This window comes from Ictidomys tridecemlineatus, chromosome 5, assembly GCF_052094955.1.
Source record: "Ictidomys tridecemlineatus isolate mIctTri1 chromosome 5, mIctTri1.hap1, whole genome shotgun sequence".
Lineage (NCBI taxonomy): Eukaryota > Metazoa > Chordata > Mammalia > Rodentia > Sciuridae > Ictidomys > Ictidomys tridecemlineatus.
Genome location: NC_135481.1, coordinates 7,265,569 through 7,290,845, shown reverse-complemented (window position 1 = coordinate 7,290,845; position 25,277 = coordinate 7,265,569). Strand labels below are relative to the sequence as shown.

General features: G+C 37.2%; 1 protein-coding gene across 18 annotated transcripts in view; it reads left to right on the top strand.

Moving 5' to 3' along the window:
• The window catches only part of Nrg4 (neuregulin 4), a 193,779-nt gene that overhangs the window by 144,355 nt on the left and 24,147 nt on the right, over positions 1 to 25,277 (top strand). For 14 of the 18 annotated variants that reach the window (XM_078049194.1, XM_078049193.1, XM_078049195.1 and 11 more), the window contains 2 exons: positions 1,875 to 1,954; positions 6,751 to 6,875. In XM_078049194.1, coding sequence (XP_077905320.1) covers positions 1,875 to 1,954; positions 6,751 to 6,860 — 190 coding nt within the window. In that variant the 3' untranslated portion in view covers positions 6,861 to 6,875. Of the gene's footprint in view, positions 1 to 1,874; positions 1,955 to 6,750; positions 6,876 to 8,499; positions 8,568 to 11,410; positions 11,487 to 25,277 lie in introns of those variants that run through there. The other 4 variants (XM_078049202.1, XM_078049201.1, XM_078049199.1 and 1 more) reach the window with 3 other exon arrangements.

Sequence of the window (25,277 nt, the reverse complement as noted above, 5' to 3'; positions counted from 1 at the left end):
TGTAAGAGAAGAAATGAACTACAGTTACATATATCAACCTGGATAAATCTTACAAACATAATTTTGGGTGAAGAAGCAAGTTACAAAAGAAAACATGACAATAAAATTCCATTCATATAAAGTTTAAAATGAAGCAAACCCAAATATATATATGTATATACTCACGCACACACACATATTCATATACACACACATGTGTATATGATACATGCATACACACACATACACATACACACACACGGTGGGTATAAAGAAAGGAGAGATACTGGTTACCACAAAATACAGGCAGGTGGTAACTACTGGTGTGGACAGGAAGGATTCAGTTAGAGAAAGTACACATAGGGCTTTGAGATATGTTCATAGTGTATTTCTCATCTCATGCTGGGTATATATATATTTATTGTTCATTGTCTAACTTTATGCATTTTATTCACCCTTTTTATTTGAATGCTTTATTTCAGAAAAAAGCAACAATTTGCTCATAAAAGTTAAACACATTCATTTTAGAACATTTGGAAAATGGGCATAACTTTAATCAATGAGAAAAAATAGCATTCTTACAAAAATGACTAATTTTCAGGGTTGTAATGTTCTTGAAATCATGTACTTTCCATTTTCAAATGACAACATAAGCAGAAGTAATTTTTTTGTAATTATGTGAGTAAAGATGTGCCAAGAGCAGAATTAATTTGAAAAATAACATGAGTAGCTATTGCTCATGAAATCTAGAGATTAGATTTGGATCTGTTGTATACCGACCATGTGAAATGTATTTGTCTTTTGGAAATGTGGTTTTAAGAATGAAACCAAGGGCTGGGGTTATGGCTCAGTGATATAGCGCTTGCCTAGCATGTGTGATGCACTGGGTTCAATTCTCAGTAGCACATATAAATGAATAAAATAAAAGTTCATCAACATCTAAAAAAATATTTTAAAAATGAATGAAACCAATCATTGTTTACTATAACAGTTTTTGGGTCCTTTAGTGGTTTAGTAACTACTTAGGGTCATCTTTGAATGAGGTCCAAATGATACCTCACCAATGCTAACCTCTGGGCTAGAATCAGTAGCTTTCAGAAGTAGGCGCCATTCTACATTGAGAAAATATATGCCATTTTGCTAAGGTAAGATGATTTTGAATTCATTTTCATTAATGTAAGTAAATATTCTGAGTATTGACATATTGAAAAAATTAAAGCAACTTTACATTCCAAATTTTTATTTAATATTTCAAGTAGTTTTTTATAAAAATCTGTCATGATCACATAAATTCTAACCTATATTCGTTGGTCAGATGACCAAAAAAAAAAAAACCCCTGATAAGCTATAACCTTAAAGAAGGTCCAAAATGGGGGCTGGAGCTGGGGCTCAGTGGCAGAGCACTTGCCTTGCATGTGTGAGGCACTGGGTCTAATTCTCAGCACCGCATATAAATAAATAAAATAAAGACCCATTGACAACTAAAAAAAAAAAATGTTAAAAAAACAAGGTCCAAAATGAATTTTTTAAATGCCATTAATAGAATAGTTCACTAAAGCCACCCTATGTCAGATGAGGGTCTAACTAATAATGGAAACTAACCTCTTGAAAAGGCACAAAAATATTCCTGTTACCCTAAAATGTAGTAGCTATGCTGCCATAAAGGAAGAAGGCTAAATGGCATCACCACCCCTGACTGCCCTTCAGATGACCTTCCACGCTGGTGCATTTGTTAAATATGGCAGCACTATTTTAGGGCAGTACTGATGGTTTCAGGTAGTTGTGGAGTTAAAATAATCCTCCAAATATTCAAGTTTAAACTTCCTTTCTAGTTCTTCTGACATGCTTTTCATTTACCCATTTTTCATTTGTGTTTCTCTCCTCTCTGCTGTAAGGAAGGGCCACCTTCAAAGAACCAGTTCAGCCCAGTGTGATATCAACCTGGTAGAGAGGAGCAGTACCAGAGCACACCACAGTGAGTAAATTCATGCTTAAAGTCCTGGATGAGACTTCTGTTGTTACATGTAAAGATTTGAATCCATTAAAAAAAAAGAAGAAGAAAAAAGTTGACCTTAAGAATTTTCAATGGATTTTGTGTTAGGCACCACTTTTCATGTGAAGATAAGTTTCCTATTAGCAGTATGACACAGGTCATATTTCCCCCCCCACACACCCCTAAAAAAAAACAATATAAGTGATACATGAAATTACAATGTTAGCTATAATGTGCTACAAGGATATGAGGAACTAGTTTCCAGAAGTATTCTGAAGTGGACTGGCCTATGAGGAGAGGAGTTTTACCTGTGTGGGTAAACAAATCACTGAGAAACTTACAGACAAATTAACAGTTTAAAACTATCTGGAATAGCAGGCACTGAATTTGCTTCTTTTCACTTGAAATAAACAAAAATACATGAACAATGGTTTTCAAGACATTGACATTAGGCAACAAAGTACTGTGAGGGATGGGAATCAGACAAGATGAGCCAGTGATTGCCTTAGATTCCTGCCTTGAAAGCTTCCAGGTTGCAGTGCAGTATTAGGGAACCCAGGCTGAGCTTGGTGAATTCCCTGAGTTAAGAAGATGGAGCTGAGAGTCCTTGAAAAGATGAGTGGTGCCCCATATTCACACAGGGCCTCACATTCATGGGTCTTTGGAAGGTTACACAAAATGTGTTTCCCTAGGAGCAGGGAATGATTTGCCCTAGGTTAAGAGCTGCTTCAGTCCTGTCTAACAAACTTTAAAAACATGAACTGACAGAATCAAATTGTTTCTAATAATATAAAAAGTATACAGTATTCAACAAGTAATTTCATAGTGTTTCACATTCAATAAAAAATTACCAATCTGCAAAGAAGCTGGAAATGCATTTAAAAATGAGAAATACCTAATACATTGAAATTCCCATAGATATTAGAAATAGCAAGCAAGCATATTAAGTGTTTATTGTAAATATAGCTCATGTAGTCACAAGGTGAGACATGGAAGATTTTTTTTTTTTGCAACCCAAAGTGAATTTCCAAAGAAATGAAATTGAAAACAAGTGTGTAAAATAAAACATGTTGGATAGTAATAATGTCAGATGACAAAACTGTAAAAAAAAAGATTCGTGAATTTGAAAATACAACATTATACACTATTAAAAAAGAAACAAAAATGTTAAGTGAAAAAAATCAATAGTGAATTATGTGACAAATTCAGGCAGCATAATATTGTGTTAACTTGAGTTCTAGGAGGAGATAAGAAGGGAGATAGAAAAAAATATTTAAAGAAATAGCCAATTTGTTCAGATTTTATAAAAACTATCAAAGTACAGATATAAATTGTTCAATAAACACTACACTTAAGAACCATAAAGAGCTGGCTGCAGTGGCACACGCCTGTAATTCCCGCAGATTGGGAGGCTGAGGCAGGTGGATTGCGAGTTCAAAACCAGCCTCAGCAAAACCAAGGCACTTAGCAACTCCGTGAGACCCTGTCTCTAAATAAAATACAAAATAGGGCTGGGGATGTGGCTCAGTGGATGAGTGCCCCTGAATTCAATCCTAGTAGTAGTAGAAGAAGAAGGAAGGGGGTCGGGGGGAGGGGGATCTAGGCACATCATAATCTCTCAAGACTAATGATTGATTTTATAGGCAGCCAGATAAAGACACATTACATATAGAGAAGCTAAGACAAGGATGACAAAGGATGACAGCAGGCTTCTTTTAAGGAACAGTGTAACCCAGAAAGGAGCAGAGCAACTATAATGATTTTTTTTTTCTAATTAAAAGGCTGGGGATGTAGCTCAGTAGTAAAGCCATGAGGCTCTGGGTTTGATCCATGACACTGCAAAAAATTAAAAAGATAAATCTAGAATTTTATATCTTAGAAAAAATATCTTTCAAAAACAGGGCAAAATAGAAAATCAATCTTGAAAAAGAAGAACAAAGTTGGAGAATTCAGTTTCTGATCTCTAAATTTACAATGAAGACTCCAGTAACCAAGACAGGGTAGTGCTGGTATGAGGATGGACAGAGACCCGTGGAATAGAATTGGGAGTTCAGCAATAAGTGCTTGTTTATTTCTTTAAATGTGTCAAGGCAATTAATGGGAAAAATAATGGTCTTTTCAATAGAAGGTACTAGAAAACTGTATAACCACTTACTAAAGAATGGATTTAAACCCCTACCTCAATATATAAAAACTAAATCAAAATGGATCAAAGTCAAAACCATATATAACTCTTATTAAAATAGATAGGTGTAAATCTTTCTGACCTTAAGCAATAGATTTTTAGAAATGATTCCAAAACTATCAGTAACAAAGGTATAAATAAATAGTATTCATCAAATTCTTTTTTAAAAACCATTTGTGCCTTAATGATTCCTTCAAGAAGGTGAAAATTACAGAATGGAAGAAAATTTTTCAAATCATGAGATAAGGAACTTGTATCCAAAAATCATAAAGAAACTTACAAGTCAATAATAAAAAAAACAGCTAGCGCAATTTAAAAATGGATGAACGATCTGAAAAGATAGTTTTCCAAAGAATGTACAAATGACCAATAAGCACACAAAAAATTCTCATCATTAGCCATCAGGAAATGGAAATCAAGACTATAATGAAGCTGGACATGGGGAAGCTGGACATGGTGGTACACACCTATAATGACGGTGACTCAAGAGGCTGAGGCAGGAGGATTACAAATTCAAGGCTGGCCTAAGCAACTTAGTGAGACACTGTCTCAAAAATTTAAAAAGGGCTGGGGATGTAGCTCAGTGGTTAAGCGCCCCTGGGTTCAATCCCTGGTACAAAAACAACAACAACAAAACTCAATAACAGATTATCACTTCTTGCCCATATGGATGACTGTATTAAGAAAGAACAATAACAAGAATGTGAAGAAACTGGAGCTGTTGCACATTGCCAGTAGGAATATAAAATGGAGCAGCCACTTTGGAAAACATTCTGGCAGTTTCTCCAAAGTTTGTATGTAAAGTTACCTTATGACCCTGTGATTCTACTCCTAGGTATACACCAAAGAGAAATGAAATGTATCCACACAAAACCTAAAACATTACATTTCATGAATGTTCATGGCAGTATTATTTATAATAAAAATTTCTATCTATGGGGCTGGGATTGTGGCCCGGAGATAGAGCGCTCGACTCGCATGAGTGAGGCACTGGGTTGGATCCTCAGCACCACATAAAATAAAATAAAGATATTGTGTCCACCTATATCTAAAAAATAAATATTTTTTAAAAATTTCTAACTAAAGGACCATTTTTACTACATTAATTACATTTTTACTACAGAAAATTATTAGGCAAGAGACAGAAAGGAAGTAGTTAGTAATAATACATGCTGCATGTAATAGGGATGAACTTTGAATACAGTATTTGAAAGTGAAAGAAGCAAGTTACAAAGAAAACATATTTTGTGATTGCATTTATATGAAATGCCCAGAATAGGCAAATTAACTACAGAGACAGAAGCAGATTAATTGTTGCCTTACATTGAGTAAAATTAGAGAATTAGAGAGGTGATGGCTAAGGAATGGAAGTTTGCTTTAGAGGAATAAAAATATCCTAAATTTCATTACAGTGATGGTTACACCATTCTGAGTACTAAAAGCCACTGAATTGTACGATTTAAATGGATGAATTATATGGTATATGGATTGTATTCAATAAAGCTATGAATCAATTAAATAATAAAAAAGTGAAGGCAAATAGAGTTTTTTTCAGACATACAGAAATTGAAAGTTGAATGAATGTGTCATCACCAGATCCTCCAGGCAAAACAACAATGATATCAGATGTGTAATATGAACTTATTTAAAGGAATTAAGAACACTGGAAATGGAAGTTACATGGATAAATAATATGGGTTTTTTTTTTTAATTTTGTTTTGTTTTGACTGTGTTGGCTATTGAACTTAGGCCTTTGCACATGCCAAGGAAGTGTTGTACCACTGAGCTATATCATCTGACCTAATGTCTTTTTCTTACTCTTTGAATCTACAAAAGAGATAACTGACCATTTCATTAGAAATTATAAAGTGTGGGGTTTACAACACATATAAAAGTAAAATGTATAATGACAAAATACATAGGTTGGGAGCGGAGCAATGGAAATATCCTATTGTAAGTCTCCCATGCTACATGTCAAACAGGGTAATATCACCTGAAGGGAAACCACAGCAGGTCAAAGATGCATGTTGCACACCCCAGTGCAACCTCTCAATGTCTAAATTCCCCAATTAGAAGGTACAGATTATAAAACTGGATTAAAACTATTTATTATATGCTACCTATAAGAAATGTACTTTAATTATAAAGATGCAAATATAAATCTACATGCTAACATTAATCACAAGAAAGCTTGAATGGCTATACCAATATTAGACAAAATAGATTTCACAGCTAAGAATATTATGAAGGATAAAGATTGTCATTTCATAAAGGGGGCAATTTGTTAATAAGTCTAATAATACTAAATGTTTATGCACTATGATAGTTAATTTTATGTGTCAACTTGGCTGGGGCTATGGTTTGGTCAAACATTATTCTGGATGTTTCTGTGAGAGTGTCTTTGGATGAGATTTGCATTTAAATTGATGGACTCTGAGGAAAATATCAGATTAGCCTCCATAATGTGTGTGTGCCTCAATCAATCAGTTAAAGTCCATAGAACAAAAGGCTGGCTGCACTAGAGAAAGAAATCCTGCAAGCAGATTGCTTCAGATTTTATCTGCAACATGGGCTCTTCCTTGTTCATCAGCAGGCTGCCTCTGGACTTCAACTGCAGCTTTCTCCCGAGTCTCCAGCCTGCCAGACTCCCCATCTGATTTTGAACTTCCCAAGTCTCCACAATTATATAAGTCAATTCCATAACATAAATCTCTTTCTGTATATACACATATCCTATTGGTTCTGTTTCTCTGAAGAACCCTCTCTAACATGCACCTAAATGCAGAACTTTTAAAATACATGAAGCAAAACTGATGAAACTCCAAGAAGAAAATAGACAAATCCATAATTATGACCAGAGATTGTAATAGTGTTATCCTAATAATTGGCAGAACAGATAGATTAAAAATTAGTGAAGATGATATAACAGATTTCAACAGTATCAACCTTTTGGACCTGATTAATATGCAGAATACTCCATCTAACCAACAGAACCATATTCTTTTCAAGTGACCCAAATACTCACTGTGAATATAACAAGTTCATAATATAATAAACTGGTTCATGTAACAAGTCTCAACACATTAAAAAGGATACAAGTCATGCGAAATATGTTTCTCTGACCACAATGAAATAAGAAAGTAATAACAGAAATATCTCTGGGAAAAAACTTAAATATTTAGAAACTCAATAACATGCTTTTAAATAACCCAAGAGTCAAAAAGAGGGAAATTAACCTTTTCCACTGAATGAAAATGAAAGCATACCTTCTCAAAATTTATAGCAGTAAATATCTAAATTAGAAAAGAACATTCTCAAAGCAATAATCTCATCTTCTCTCTGAAAAGCCTATTTAAAAAAAAAATCCAAAGTAAGAAGAAGAAAAGACATTAAAGGGGGCTGGGTTTGTGGCTCAGTGGTAGAACACTAGCCTGGCAGGTGTGAGGCACTGTGTTCACTCCTCAGCACCACATAAAAATAAATTTTAAAAATAAAGGTATTGTGTCCATTTACAACACACATATGAAAAGACATAAAGGCTAGTGTAGGAATCAATGAAATATGAAACAAAAGAGCAATAGAGAAAAATCCATAAATCATTGTAACTAAAAGCTGGTTCTTTAAGATCAATAAAATTAGTAAATTTGTAGGCATGCTGGTTAGGAAAAAAACATGGCATAAATTAACAATATGGAGAATAGGCTAAGTGGCATTCCTACCAATAATATAAATATTGAAAGGATAAATAAATAAGGGGAGATTTGAAACAACTTAAGACAAATATTTTGAACATCAAAAACTAAGAAAGCACTCTCAGAGATAACTTGAATAGCCCCATATGTATTTAAGTAGTTGAATTTGCATATAGAAACTTTCCCACAATGACAATTCAGGCCCAAATGGCTTACCTAGTGACTTCTGCCAAACTTCCAAGGAAGATACAATTATTCTACAGAAACTCTTCCTAAAAATATTGTAAAAGAGAGGACACATTTTATGTGATCAATTAATTAGTAGTTTAGCAAGTTGGAAGACAGGATCCATATTACAAGGTCAGTTGTGTTTCTATGTATCAGTAACAATTGGATATGCAAATTTTTAAAATAATACCATTTACAGTGATGTGAAAAGATGTGGAATACCATTTCAGTAAAATCTGTAAGAGAAGTGAAATTAAGACCACCTAGATAGAGGGATGTACTGAGTTCACAGGTTAGGAAGATCCAATATCGTTAAGATGTCAGTAATCCTCAAATTGACTGATAGAGGCAATGCCATTCCAATAAAAATTCCAGCAGATATTTTTATGGAAGTTGATAAGATAATTCTAAAATTCTTCCAGAAATGCAAAGGACCTGTAACAGAGAAAACAGTTTTGAAACAGAACAAAGTTGAGGCCTCAAGCTATCTGATTTCCTGACTTGCTATAGAGCCACAGTATCATGCTGACATCAAAACGGATACAGAGGTCTGTAAATAGGACATAGTTGCAAATCATGTTTGATAACGGACTCTTTCAACCCAATTATTGTATACATTTAATGTATTAAGAACTCGTTCAATTATTTTCAACTCAAGAATTAAAGAAAACCAAAATTTGGGCAAAATATTTTATTAGACATTTTATCAAAGAAAATACACAAATGGCTAATAAAAATATAATAAATAATAAATATATGACATTTTAGGGAAATGAACAAGAATTTAAACCCAGGGAAGTCTGGCTACCGGACCCATGTCTTTCTCATGGACTTAGGCTTCCACGGTGTGGGCGGGAGCCTCAGGGTTCCTTGGCTAGAAAAGCTTTTGTCTGCACATCATAGCCCCAGTTAACCATGGGATATTTTGGTCCTTGTATTTGATATTTTCTTCCATTTTATTGCCATATGTTACTTTCTTTGTTGTTAGAGTGACTCAAGTTACTCACTGTAGCACTTTTTTCCCCCTCAACCAACCTTCTAGATTGATTATCTTCAAAAGATCACCAGGCTTTTTAGAATTTTGGGTAACAGAGTACTGAACTTGTGTGAGTCTAGAATACAGATGCTGACAAAACTGTTTTCTGAGAAACACTGCAGGGCAGGCTGCTGGGAATTTGGGGTGTTCTAGGTTAGTTCACCTACACTCTAGCAGAAGCTATGAGTTTAAGCATGTGAATATGAGGCCAAAGCAGGTAGGTATATATACGAAGGAAAACTGAGATGGAGAAAAATCTCAGTTTTAATTGTTTTCCAAAGGTCATGAAGAAACATCAAGCGGACTATATCTTTGTTTTTATTTTACAAAAGCAGAAAATGAAACACCATAAGGTAAAATGAAGCAAAAATGTAATCTCTTCTTCCTTAAACATGAGACAGTAACTGTCACTCCATGTTGTGCTGACAGGCGCATGTGCTTCTGTATGTGTATCAGCTCATATGCAACAGGCCAGTGGTGGCATTAGTAGTATGCAAGTCAGAGTGGTCCAGCATGATTCCCCAGCAAGCTAAGGTGGCAAGGCAAAGGAAGCAAACTTCCTCACAACCAGAGAGAAACCCTCAGGAATATATGGAGATAGCAAGAAAAAAATGATGAAAAAATGACTGGTTTAGGGTTTCAAAACACACCTCACTCTTTGCTCTATCTAGGAGGCTACAACTACACAGAGATGAAACATCCAAGATGACATGTTACCTAGTGAGTAGACAGAAGCATTGACCGATAAAGACATCGCTATGTCATATTTTTAATATTGATGAAAATGGTTTCTGTTAAAAGTGATTTAGTTCAAGGATTTTTATCTCAAAGAAACATAAACTTGAAAGTTTAAGGCTGAAAAAGATGGAATAATTCTTAAAGCATATGCCAATGCAAATTTAGGATTGTTAATCTTACTACACAGGTTACTAAGTCCCAAACCTGTTTTCCTCAAAAGGCCTGTAGTTTTTAGTGCATGATTTTGCAGAATACCAAATTTTCATCTTTTAAGGGGCAACACGGAGAATTAGCTAGGTCAAGTGCTCCATTTTTTTTCCACCTGTTTAAATTACATTGAAACATAATAGAAAAAAAAAGCTATAGTGATTGTTAGTATAGAAAGTCTTGCAGCAGATTGGAGGGTGGGTTTTCTGACCACCAAAGGTCTAGGGTTGGCAAAGAATTGAGGCAGAGGAGCAAGCACCGGCGATGCACAATCCCATTCCCCAGCCACGTCTTTTTCAAAACTGGTATGCACGCTGGCTCTTCTACACAGTCTGGCCCAGTGTAGGCCCCGTATATTAAATTTGTCACTAGTGTTTAATTTATTCATCCATTCACCATAAATCACTATTTAACAGATGAGTCTGAGGTACTGAGAAAGTAGAAAAAAATGATGTGATTCTTTAAATTTAAGACTTTTAGAAAAAATCTAGATTAGAGTCCCCAACTTATGATTTGACTTAACAATCGTTCAAGTCATTATTTTTCTATTTTATGGTAGTGTGAAAGTGATACACATTCAGTAGAAATTGCACTTTGAATTATGATCTTTCCTGAAATAGCACATGTGCTCATCCCCTTCTGATGCTGACCAGCAGCAGCAAAGCCCTGCTTGTCAGCCACATGATCAGAAGGGGAACAACCGGCGGCCCACAGCACTGTAATGTTTGGTAGGTTAAGTGTACCAGATATATTTTTGACTTTTGGGTATTTGACTTACAATAGGTTGGGAGAATGTAACCCCATGGTAAGGAGCACCTGTATGGGAAAGCTGAGCGACAGTACAGAGTCCCCCCATGCTCCTCTCCCTCATCCTGTTCCTCTGTTAGGAAACACCCTACACCAGTGCAGCACATTAGTTTAAATTAATACACCAACATCGATATAGTCTTACCAACTAAAGTTCATAGTTTACATTAAAGTTGCTCTTTTTGTAGTAGTTTTTACAGATTTTGATGAATGTATAATGCCATATATCCACTATCACAGCATCCTATACTATAGATAGTAATTTCCATGCCCTAACAATCTCCTGTGCTCCATGTGTTCACTCCTCCCTCTCTCCCACTGAACTTCTGACAACCGCTAATGTCTTTGCTTTCTCCAGAATGTCCTACACTGGAGATCATACAGTATGTGGTCTTTCAAACTGGCTCCTTTCACTGAGCAATATGCATTTATGTTTTCTTTCCTTGTAGCTGGAGTTATTTTTCTAACAACTAACCCATATTTTTTTCTTTTTTGTGGTTTTTAATGTATTTTTCTTATTTTATTTTTTAATATTTATTTTTTAGTTGTAGATGGACACAATACCTTTATTTTATTTGTATTTGATGCTGAGGATCAAACCCATTGCCTTACGCATGCTAGGTGAGTGCTCAACCTCTGAGCCACAACCCCAGCCCCTGGTGCATTTTGATAAAATATAAAGTTTACTGTTTTAACTACTTTGAAGTATATAGTTCAAGGACATAAGTACATTCACATTATGTACAGCCATCACCACTATCAATCTCTATATGATCCCATATTCAATCTTTGTACTCCTTTCCACCATGCGACCAGTGCATTGGTTTCATTAATGAGGTTCTTGGCATAAAAGTTAACTAGCGAGATTGAAATAAAACACACAGACTCAGTTACCTTTTTCTATGACCAGGTCCGAGATGGCTCCCCTCTCTGGCTCCCACCTTGATCCACCTGTAGGGCAGCAAGGATTACTCAGGGCTAGCAGGAGAGAGAGAGTGAGCACACCAGGGAGTAGCCTTTTATTGGGGAACAAGAGATTCAGGGGAGAATTCCATCCAATGAAGGTTGAGGGGGGCCGCACTCCAAGGTCAGGGTCAGTGATTGGGTCCCCGGGGTCAGTGGTCAGGCACACCCCCACACGGATGGGCTCTCTCATCAGGAAAGGGCCGGGAAAGCTCCGACACAGATTAGCCAGAGCACCTCAGACCCAAACTGGGAGTTGCCCAGTCACGTGTGAGAATGGCTCTCCACATATCCTCCCTTTCTTTTCTTAAAAATGAGGCAGCGGTTCACTCTCTGGAGTTTCTGTATTCTTGTTCCGAAGACTTGCCATCCTATAATTACAACACAAAAGAGAATTAACAGCAAAGAGAATAATCCAATAATGTACCAGGCTGAGTGTTTAAGAAGATTTCCAGGGTTGAATCCATTCAACTCCTTCAATATTTGGTTAGCCAAAGAAGAAGGATCTGAAAAATCAGCTCCATTATTTTGAATGTCTTGGATATGGTGATGAAGTTCCAGAATATCCAAGCTATTATTACTATTTTGCCAAATACCTAACAAATAGTTTTTAACCTTCTCCCAATCCCAGAAAGAAGCATTGCACTTGGCAGCAGTAACACATACATACTTATAATTAGCATGGCATTTAAGCCTTTCTTTAAATTTTAAGGCTGAAAGTTTATTACCTATGTCTATAACAGTCGCCTCTAAGGCATTTAATTTAGTCTCAATCCTTTCATCAATATTTACTTGATTACACAGAGCCTTAGAAGTATTTTGAGCTAAATTATTAAGAAATTTTGCATGCTGAATATTCTGAGACAATGTCAGAGACACAGAGACAGTTGAGGCAATAAAGGAGACTAGTGCCAAAACACCAACAATTATAACTCCAATAGCATGTTTAGGTCTTGCTAGCTGGGCATGAATTTGCTGCAAGACTTGTAAACTAGTATCAGCATACCATGGCTCTGAAATATTTGCAGGCAATAAAACAAAAGAGGGCTGATGAAGTATCAGCACTCCTTTTCCTCCATTATACCTAGTAATACAATTGGTTAGGTTACATTTATTACAAGTAACAATATATCTGTCATCTATCCATTTAACTTTTACATTTCCAGTAATTAAAACATAAGGAGATTGGACACAGGCTCATAAGCCATAGCAAGATCCCTCTTTACAGTTCTTGCCAACAAATTTTGGTAAAGGCTTATCTGTAAAATGTAAGAATTCTGAGGCAACAATTAAACACCAAACATCCTTTTGAACACCACCTTCACTATAAGTCAAAATATTACTAACAAATCCTGCAGGTGTCACAGAAGAATTTCTTCGTAATTGTCTCTTATCAATTTTTGGAGACCAGTCTAAAATATACCCACTATCCTTAGACACCTTATGTTGTACAGGAAAGGTATTTACACAATCCATCCATCTAGGAAAGGTGCTAATCTCCACTGTAGAACTATTTGGACAGTGGGGTATCTGTGGGGGTTTTGCAGAAATGACTGGCTTGTTATGGGAAAGTCCCATCTTAATTACTGATCTAGTATTAGGTTTTCAGTCCCCATAAATAGAATTATTTGTCAGTCTAGGTCTACCAATCGCTGTCTTTTCTTCGAATGACACTTTCAGACAGCCAGCATGTTTATCGTGGGACCAACACAAAGGTAATTGGGCACTGTAGCCAGAATAATTAAATCTAGTCACATGATTGGGAGTTATATGAGTATCTGTAAATCCTCCCATCATGAATGAGTCATTAGTAAATACTGGAATAGATTCTCCAGTCCTCACAGCTGGGTGTACCAGGGGTGGATCTGGGAAATATGTCCAGTAAGTGTCTATTTGATTCTCCTTTACCTGACAGCCCAGCAGGGCAATTAGTGTTGCTACCATCATCACTGGGGTCCTGTTCTCTCCTAGGTGTCGAAGTATTCGGGAAGCCTGGGTTGTTAGCTTCTTCACATCTTCCCATGAAACCAGCTTTTCGACTGGTCAATCTGGTCTTTCTTCATCCTTTTCCGATATCTCCTCCTTTTGGATAGGGGCTCCTCCGGGTTGATCCTCAGTCGCTTGAATCTTGGTTCTACCTCTTCCATGTCTGATAGCACGTTCAGGCACCCAAATAGGACAAAAAGCACTTTCTGGAAATATACAAGCATGACCTCTGCCCCACATAATCACTGGGTCTGGGCCTTTCTACTGACTGTTCTGTAAATCTTTCCACAAAACTCTGCCTAAAGGGCCTGTTACTGAGGGAGACATTTGCCTCTCAGCAGCAGTGTGACCTTCTGTGTCAAAGTTTAAAAAATTTAAAACAAATAAAGCATGATTAAGGCTATTTTGGGGAGTCATAACCCTATTCCCCCCTTTTAATTTTTGTAATTGAAGCTTACTAGATAAATGAGCTTGTTCCACAATGGCTTGACCTTGGGGGTTATAAGGAATTCCTGTTTTATGATTAATTTTAAACTCTTGGCAAAATTGTTGAAAAGAAGAGCTTACGTAAGCTGATGCATTATCTGTTTTAATCTGCATAGGGCACCCTAAAACAGAAAAAGCTGCTAGGCAATGAGAAATTACATGTTGAGAATTTTCCTTAGTACGTGCTGTGGCAAAAATAAATCTAGAATAAGTGTCCACTATGACATGCACATAACATTGCTTACAAAATTGAGGAATATGAGTTATATCCATTTGCCATATTTGATTTGGTTTTAATCCACGGGGATTTATGCCTGATGGCAGAGATGGAGTGTGAATAACACATTTAGGGCATTGGCTTACAATCTGACAAGCTTGTTCTCTAGTAATATTAAATTTTTTACATAAGCTAGAAGCATTTTGATGATGCAAGGAATGGGAAGCTAGTGCACAGTCATATGAAGACATCTGTTGACAAAAAGTTACTAATTTATCAATTTTGTCATTACCTGAAACTAAGGGTCCTGGAAGATTAGTATGAGCTAGTATGTGTCCTATGAAACATGGGTATTTTCGCATTAGCACTGCCTTTTGTAAATTATGAAATAATTCAAATAACTCTTGTGATGAAGTAAACCCAATAACTGAAGTTTCTATATTTTTAGTAACTCCGACTGCATATAAGCTGTCAGAATAAATATTAATAGGCTTATTTGAAAAGTAATTTAAGGCACAAATCAGAGCTTGAAGCTCTGCTTTTGGGCAGAAGTATGAGAAGTTTGCATTACCCCTGTGTGAACATGACTATAAAAACCTGCTTTACCTGAGCTCGAACCATCAGTGAACACCGATAAAGCTTCATCTATAGGATGTGCACGTACAATCTTTGGAAAAATAAGTGACGTTTATGATGCAAATTGTATAATCTTATCACGAGGATAATGGCTATCTATCTGACCAGGAAAATCAGCAAAAGCTATCTGCCATGAGCTAGAAGTTTGAAAAAGCCAATTAGTCTGTTGAACAGAAAATGGAATAATTATGATATCAGGCTCAGATCCAATTAATTGTAAAATCCTAGTTCTACCTTTAATTACTAATTGAGCTATGGAATCATGAAAAAGAATTAATGTTTTTTGAGGGGAGAGTGGGATAAATAAATCCACTCAATAACTCCTAATCTTTGCCATATGACTCCTGTTGGGGTATGCTCAATTGGAAATATTAATAAATACACTATTTCTTTAGGATCAACTCTAGTAAGCTGTGCATTTTTAATTGCGTGTTCAACTCTCCTTAAAACTGGTCTAGCCTCTAAGGTCAGCTGATGTGGAGAGGTTGGAGAGGGATTTCCTTGTAATATCTGAAATAAAGGACTTAACTCAGAAGTAGTTATTTTTAAGGATGGCCTCAGCCAATTAATATCTCCTAATAGCTTTTGAAAATCATTAAGGGTATGTAACTCCTTAACTCTTATCTGAAGATTTTGAGGACGGATTGTACGTCCTTGAATTATTTGACCTAGATATTGAAAAGGAGGCACCTTTTGAATTTTTTGAGGAGCTATACATAAACCCATTGCTGTAAGCGAAGTCTGGATTAGCATGAGCCAATAATATATCATCCATAAAATGAATAATATACACATCAGGAAAGCTATTTCTTATGGGATCTACCGCCTGGTCTACATATTTTTGGCACAGGGGTAGGACTATTACGCATTCCCTGGGGGAGTACTTTCCAGCAATATCTTTTAACAGGTTCCTTAAAATTAATTGCTGGAACAGTGAAAGCAAATCTCTCACAATCTTCAGGATATAACCTTATAAAGAAAAAACAGTCTTTAAAATCTATTACCATCGGGGCTGGGGATGTGGCTCAAGCGGTAGCGCGCTCGCCTGTCATGCGTGCGGCCCAGGTTCGATCCTCAGCACCACATACCAACAAAGATGTTGTGTCTGCTGAGAACTAAAAAATAAATATTAAAAATTCTCTCCCTCTCTCTCTCTCTCTCTCTCTCTCTCTCTCTCTCTCTCTCTCTCTCTCTCTCTCCTCTCTCACTCTCTCTTTAAAAAAAAAAATCTATTACCATCAAGCTATAGTCTAAAGGGATGGCTGTGGGGGAGGGAAGTCCTGGCTGTAATGATCCCATAGGCCGAATTGCATGATTTATCGCCCTTAAATCCTGTAGCAATCTCCAATTTCCTGACTTTTTCTTAATAACAAAAAATAGGTGTGTTCCAAGGACTAAGTTTTGGTTCAATATGACCAGCCTGAAGTTGTTCCTCAACTAACCTATGAATTATTTTAAGCTTTTCCCCTGAGATGGGCCACTGAGAAATCCATATAGGCTCCTCTGTGATCCAGGTGATTTTTTCAGCTGTCTTAGGGATCGGGGAAGTACTCAGGGCCCCTAGTAAAAATTTTGGCTTGGAGCATTCACTAATCTTTGTCGTGGAGACTGGTTTGTAAACAGATACTCTTCCTGAAGGGTCTCATCATCTCCAGGAAAATACCTCTGATTAACTTCCTCAACTGACCTTATAGAATTTGGAATAACTAATAACAATCCCATTTTGGCTAAAATATCCCTTCCCCATAGGTTAGCTGGTAAAGACTCTAACACATAAGGCTTAAATACTTCACTGTTCCCATCGGAATCTTCCCAACAGAGATAGTTGGCACTTTGAGCGGGCTGTGAAACCTGTCCTATTACCTCTAGGTTAGCTGGTACTACATGTAAGGGCCAGTTCCTAGGCCAGAATCTACTAGAAAAGACAGAGATATCAGCACCTGTGTCTACAATTCTTAGGAACTTTTTATTATTAATTTTAAGTTCTAATAAAGGGCGTTCTTGTCGCATTAACTGTGACCAATACACTCTGTTTGGCAGTTTAGAAACAATCTACTGGCGGGTGTCTCCCTGAATCACAAGGCAATAAAATCAATTGGGCAAATGTATCCTTTGGAGTGAGCCTTAGAGCATAATTGGACCTTACAGTAACATTTAATTGTCCTTTAAAATTTGAATCTATCACACCAGGTATCACCTCAATGGCTCCCTTTAAATTATTGCATCCCAAAATTGAACCTATAGTATTATCAGAAATGGGCCCGAAAATCCCAGAAGGGATTTGTTCTGGCCCTGATTCAGGATTCAATTCAACTATCCTTGAAGGTCCTAAGAAAACTGCAATCTATGTTCCAGTAAAAATCGCGGGCTGTCCTTGTCGGCACCAGTGACGTCACACTGTGCAACCTCTCCTCGAATTCCCCGTATTGTTGCTCGGGCCGGGGAGGCGCCAACCAGAAGTTTTTTGTCCTCCCGCTAGGAGGAAATGACCATGTAGTTCAGCACATACACCCCTCTTGGCTTAAACCAATCAGTTCAAATGAATTCCCCTTTTGTACTGACCAATCACCCCTACCCAACTTGTTCCCGCCAGTGAATGTGCTCATCATGTTTTAGAGTTGTTATTTGATTTTCCCACGGTGTGTGATGATTTGCTATGATCTATGTGAAGTCCCTGCCCTCTCCAAAGAATGTATAAAACTGCTGCCAACCCTGGGCTCGGGGCCTCTCAGCGTCACCAGCTGCTGTGTGTGCGCAGAGGACCGAGCTAGCTCGCAATAAACACCTCTTTGCTGCTTACATCCATCTTGGGTCTCTGGTGGTCTTTGGGGGTCCCGAATTCAAGCATAACAAGTTCAATCTCTGGTACCCCGCCCCCCCAAAAAAGACGGCGAGAAGGCGGGCTGATCCGTGCCATCTTGATCTGCCACATGGGGTTGAGTCCTGCAATATCATCGCCAGTAGATGGAGCCCTGAACTTAAAATTGCACATGTGACACTCCCGTGCAAAATGATTACTTTTCCTGAAAACGTAGCATCTCCCGTGGGGCTTTCGTTCTAAATCTTGTGGCCTTAAGGTTTCTTTTAGTGCCGCAGCTAGGGCTACTGTCTGCAAATGGGTAAAGACTATGTCAGAACATAAGTGGATAAACTTAGAAACTGTCCCTTTTTTACGGTGCGACCTAAGAACGTCTTGACAATACTTATTTGCATTTTCAAATGCCAATTGTTTAACAATAAATTCATTCACCCCCGGTTCCCCGATCGATCTGTTTGCTGCCTGGTATAATCGGGCTGCGAAATCTGAGTACAGTTCACTGGCACCAGGCCTGATTTTGGTAAGAACTAAATTGGATTGATCTTTAGAGATAATCTGCCTCCAGGCACGTTTCCCAGAATCAGTTATTTGATTGTATACTACAAATTCATAATTTAACTGTCTTTCTAAATCAGCAAATTCACATGTTCCTAAAAACATTTCTACCGGCGTCTCTAAATTCTGTCTTCTATTCTTTTCTGCCTGTTCAGTACAAAAATCAGTCCAATAAGTACGCCAGAGCAAGAAATCTCCCCTGCTCAAACAAGATCTAGCTAAAGAAATCCAATCACAAGGAGGAAGGGGCTGCGAGCAAATATTTTCTATCAGGCTCTGTACAAAAGCGAATTCAGACCATACGTCTCACATGCACTTTTTAGTTTCTTAATGGTTTTAAATGGGATTACAGTATGAACTTTAACTCTCTGATCTTGCTCATTAACTTGCTCAAAAACTGGAAAAAGTTGAAAACCGCTAGTATCCTCCCTTGCTTCTTGTGCTTTCTTAATACCTTGCTGGAATGGGGTAAGAAAAGTCATTGTTAATCCAGCGTACCTGTTAAATTTTGTCCTTTTAGAAGGTAATGGCCGAATTTGAATAGCCTGGGCAGGCGGTGTTAAATGCAGCCTGTTAAAATTTCTCTGTAAGTCCTGAATTTCAACGTCTGATTTTTCTCCCTTGGACTGAGAGTCATGAGTAGACTCTGCGCTGTCACCATTTTGAAATTGGGTTTCTAACCCACGTGGCAGAGAAGAACTCTGTGCCCCTCTAAAAATTTCTTCCGGATTTTCCTCACCAGGAAGATCCTCTACCTCTTCCAGAGGACATTCTAGGACTGTGGAGGTTTCTTGTCTATGATGTTCCTCTCTATAATCTCCCTGTGGGCTAGCCTGATCCTGCAAGTTTAAAGTCACATTTTCAACCTTTGGTTTAGCCCCTAGCTCCTTTGTTTTTAAACGGCTCAAGGGAAAGGGAATTAACTTAGCCTCAGGTGGATTTTCCATTTGAATAGACCTAATAGCTCTCTGAATGCCTTTTAATAGGTCTTCAGGGGGCCACGAACTCTGGCCCATATATTCAAAAAGACAAACTTCTAGAGCCGTCCAAGTTTTCTGAATATTATCTATGCCTCCAGGTAATTCATTAGAAAGACAAACTTTTTGTAACTTCCTTCCTAATTTCTTCCAAGTAAGTAAATTTGGAGACTCTTGTTCACAAAACCAAGGACAATATTCGCCAACAATCTTTAAGAATTGTAATAACTGAGCTTTCTTTATCTGTTTTCCTTTTTTGATTAATTATACTGTCTAAAATAGTCAGATACATTTCCTTATCCGTAGAAGTTGAATTTCCCATTTTAATCAATTTAATGTCTCTTTCCTTCAATATCTCCAGGTACTTTTGTGACCCAAATTGTCACCATTTCCTTTATCTTTACTTTATAGCGCGCTCCCACTCGATCTAGCTAATCTAGAATGTGCCCCACGTTGGGCGCCAATTCCACCATGTGTCCAGTGCATTGGTTTCATTAATGAGGTTCTTGGCATAAAAGTTTAACTAGCGAGATTGAAATAAAACACACAGACTCAGTTACCTTTTTCTATGACCAGGTCCGAGATGGCTCCCCTCTCTGGCTCCCACCTCGAACCACTTGTAGGGCAGCAAGGCTTACTCAGGGCTAGCAGGAGAGAGAGAGAGAGTGAGCACGCCAGGGAGTAGCCTTTTATTGGGGAACAAGAAATTCAGGGGAGAATTCCATCCAATGAAGGTTGAGGGGGGCCGCACTCCAAGGTCAGGGTCAGTGATCAGTTACATCCCCACACGGATGGGCTCTCTCATCAGGAGAGGGCTGGGAAAGCTCCGACACAGATTAGCCAGAGCGTTGCCCAGTCACATGTGAGAATGGCTCTCCACACTCCTTAAATAATCTCCCTTTTACTCCTCCCCCCAAATCTTTTTTTTTTTTTTTTTTTTTTTTTTTTTTTATTGTTGGTCGTTCAAAACATTACACAGTTCTTAATACATCATCTTTCACAGTTTGATTCAAGTGGGTTATGAACTCCCAACTTTACCCCGTATCCCCCAAATCTCTTGATGGACAGTAACCACTGCTCTACTTTGTCTTTATGAATTTCACTATTCTACATACCTCACATAAGTGGAATCGAATGGTATTTGTCCTTTTGTGACTAGCTTATTTCATTTGACTTTTTTTTTAAAGACTCATGAAAATTTAATTCCTTTTAATGGCTGAATATTCCATTGTATAGATAATATATTTTGTCCTTTAACCTACCAGTTATTTCCAACTTTTGACTACTATGAATAGTGCAGCAATGAACACTGGATGTATAAATAAACCCTCAGGCCCATACTTTCAATTATTTTGATATATTGTAATAGGAAATACAATGGATTAAAACTGTTTTCTATAACTGTACTTCTTTATAGTTCCATCAGCAATGCATAAGAATTGCAATTTATCTGCATCCTTGCATGTGTGTGTGTGTGTGTGTGTATGAGAGAGAGAGAGAGAGAGAGAGAGAGAGAGAGAGAGAGAGAGAAGAGAGAGACATCCTACTGTATCTCATTATAATTTTCATTCTTGTGCTCACTAGCCATCTTTATATCTTCTTTGGAGATTTAAGTCCTTTGCCATTTTTAAATCAGGTTTTTTGTGTTATCATCCCATTTTAGTTCTGTATGTATGCTTTTTTTTTAAGAGAGAGAGAGGGAGGGAGGGAGGAGAGAGAGAGAATGAGAATTCTTTGATATTCATTTTCTAGTTCTCAGCGGACACAATATCTTTGTTTGTATGTTGTGCTGAGGATCAAACCCGGGCCGCACGCATGCCAGGCAAGCGCGCTAACCGCCTGAGCCACATCCCCAGCCCTGTATTCTTTTGTTAATATTTATTTTTTAGTTTTAGGTGGACACAATATCTTTATTTTACTATTATGTGATGCTGAGGATCAAACCCAGTACCTTATGCATACTAGGCAAGCACTCTACCATTGAACCACAAATCTAGCCCCCAAATTCTGCATGTATTCTTGATGTTAAATACATATATTGTGCAAATTGCAAATATTTTCTCCCAATCTGAGGATTGCCTTCTCTCTTGAAATAGTACCCTTTTCATGCATAAAATGTTTAAGTTTTGATGAATAGTTTGGTCTATTTTTCTGTTATTGCCTGCAATTTTGTTGTCAAATACAGCAACCTTAGAGTTCCTTATTTTCTTCTAAGAGTTTTAGTGTTAGCTCCTGTGTTGAGGTCTTTGGACCATTTTGAGTTCAGTTTTATATATGGTGTTAGGTAGGATCCTACTTTATTTATTAGCACATGCCTGTCAAACTTGCACAACACCACTTGTTGAAAATAGCCTTGGTACTTTTCTCAAAAGACATTTCATTATACAGAGGTTTCTTTCCTAGGCTTTTCTATTCCATTGGTCTTTACATGTCTTTTTATACCAGAATCAGAGCATTCTGAAATCCAGGAGCGTGAGTCCTCTCACTTTGATTGGCTGTTCAGGGTCTTTTGAGATTATATCTGAACTTCAGTGAGCATTTCCCCATTTTTCCAAAAACAAAAAAAAGGTTTTGATAGAGATTGCATTCAATCTGTAGCTCACTTTGAGGAGTACTGTTATGTTTCCAATTATTTGTCTAATTTCTTTTAGCAGTATTTTGTAATTTTCATTGTACGTCTGCTTTAGTCAGTTTGTATTGCTGTGACCAAAAGATCCATCAAGAAAACACAGAAAGTTTATTTGGGGCTCATAATTTCATAAGTCTCAGTCCATAGATGACCAACTCCATAGCTCTAGGCCCAAGTGATGCAGAACATCATGGTGGAAGGAAAGCAGCTCAGAACATGGCAACAGGAAGCACAAAGCTCTGCTCACCAGACAGAATATAAAGCCAAAGGCACACCCTGTGACCTACTTCTTCCAGCCACACATTACCTGTCTACAGGTACCAGTTAATCCATGTCAATGGATTAATATGCTAATTAAAGCTCTCATAAACATAACCATTTCACCTCTGAACATTCTTGCGTTGTCTAACACACGAGCTTCGGAGGATACCTCATATCTAAACCATAACAAAGTCTTTCACCTCCTTGGTTAATTCCTAAGTATTCTTCTTGATGCTATTATAAATAGAATTGTTCACATGATTCCTTTTCAGACTGTTCACTATAAATATATAGAAGTGCAAATGATTTTTGTGTTGATTTTGTATTCTGCGCCTTGGCTGAATTCATTTAGCTCTAACAGTCTTTTTGTAGATTCATTAGGGTTTTCTACATATTAAGATCCTACAATTACAAGTTATAATTTAAAACGATAATTTATAATTAATTTTTTTCTTGCTAATTTGGAGGACTTTATTTCTTTTACTTGGCTGATTGCTCTGGCTAAGACTCCAGTAGACATTGAGTAGAAGTGGTGAAGGTGAGCATCCTCATCTTGCTACTAAACTTAGAAGGAAACACTTTTATCTTTCCCCACTGAGTATGATGAGCACTGTGGGATTTTCCTATATGGATTTTATTGTATTGAGGTAGCTTACTTCTACTAGTTTGTTGACTGTATTTTCACTCATAAAAGGGAGTTAAGTTTTATCAAATGCCTTTTCTCACTGAGATGATCAAGTAATGTCCCCCCATTAATATAAAGTATTATATTTATTTTTATATGTTGTCATCCCTGCACTCTAGGAATCAGTCCCACTTGGTCATGGTGTATAATCCTTTTCAACCTGTTGCATTCAGTTTCAAGTATTTGAAGTGAGGAATTTGCATCAATATTCATAAGGGATGCTGGCCTAAACAATAATCCCCCTGTATCCACAGGCACAACATTCTAAGACCCCCAGTGGATGCCTGAGACAACAAGACAGTCCCAAACCATATATATATGCAGTTATGTACTAAATAATAGATGGTTTGGTCAATAACAGTAATCCATAAGGTTATATTCCTAGTGATGTTGTAACTTAGTTTGAGAATACCTTATGATGTTTGTACAGTGAAGGACACATTTCTTAGTGTATCCTTGTCTCTAACCAACACATGACTGTACATACATACTTAGGATAATTTATAGGATTAGGCACAATAAGAGATTAACAACAGAGCTGGAGGGATAGCTTAGTGGTAGAATGCTTGCCTTGGATGTGTCAGGACCTGGGTTTGGTCACCAGTGCGTGTGTGTGTGTGTGTGTGTGTGTGTGTGTGTGTATGAAAGTGCACATATATATTTATAATATATATTCGTAATAGTACAAATATAATAATATACTGCAATAAAACTGCCAGCATCACTATTCTTGTGTATTCCTGTGCTTCAGGACTATTACTAAGTAAAGGGTGGCTGAACACAAGCACTAATGTGCCCCTGAAAAGAATGGATATTTTGTAGCTGGAACTAGGTTTGTATGTCTGTCGTACATAGCTGATGTCCCACGAGTCTGTTATGCTGTTTGCTTGTCTTCATTCTTTTTTGTTCTTTATGCTGTGTTCACATATTTTAATTTCTTGTTTTCAATTGTCTCTAAAAAGTTTGCTCATCTTTTCTTCCCCCATTCAAATCTGCTGTATCCGTCTAGTAAAAATTTTCTTATATTTTTCTCCTCCAGAATTTTCTGATTTTTTATAATTCCTTTTTCTTGAAACTGATTTTGTTCATTTATCATCATCTAATTCCTTGACTATATTTTAGATTTTTTTTTCTTTTTCTTTTTAGTACTAGGGATTGAACTCAGGGGCACTTGACCACTGAACCACATCCCCAGCCCCCCCCCCTTTTTTTTTTTTGTATTTTATTTAGAGACAGGGTCTCACCGAGTTGCTTAGCATCTTGCTTTTGCGGATGCTGGCTTTGAACTCATGACCCTCCTGTCTCAGCTTCCCGAGCCGCTAAATCTTTTATCTAGTAAGTTTAATGTCTGGACTTCATAAGAGACAGCGTGTTATCTTGATTCTTTGAATGGGCCTTATTTCCCTATTCTTTTGTATCCCTTGTAATTCTGAGTTAAAAAAAAGCATTTCACCATTATGATAACTCTAGACATCAGATTCTCTCCTTTTCTCAAAATTTGCTGGCTGATTTATTTTTAAGGGCTTTTATCCAGTTGTTTTGATAGCAATTTTTACAAAAACTGTTCTTTGTGTGATCATTCAAGTCTCTGGTTTCTTTCTTCTCATTCAGCTACTTTGACAAAAATTCCCTTAAATGTTCTGGTTTTTGCAGACTGACTCTGTGCTAGGGCGATTCTCCAACATGGACCACACAAGCTTAGGGTCTTTGCAAGTGTCTTCCTAGGCATGTGTGACATTCTAAATTGTTCTTGTACACTACTGCTTCTCAATGTCCTAATTCTCAAAGCGTCATTCCAGTTTCTCCTCTGGCCCTAGCTGGTCTATTTTACATCTCTACCCACAATATCTTGACCCAGGCATCAGTAGATCCTTAATAGTTCTTAAAGCAGTGCCTACCTTCCAAGTAAGGTAAAATAAAGACCTTGGGTCAATCCTTCAGATGTTGAACAGACAAGTTAAAAAATGTTTCCAATAATTTGTAAATAAGGTCTATTCCACATCTTCAATTTTATGGATGGAAATTGGATTTTTACTGCTTCAAGAATAAGATTGTCAATCACTGTGCCTGGGGTAGGGGAAAAAAGTAAGTCACAAAATTTTCCTACCATTTTGAAGATGGTTTTTTAGTTGGGCATTCTCTTGATTGCAATGAACCTCTTGACTATTTTCCAGAGCTCTAACAAAGTTGGTTCAGACA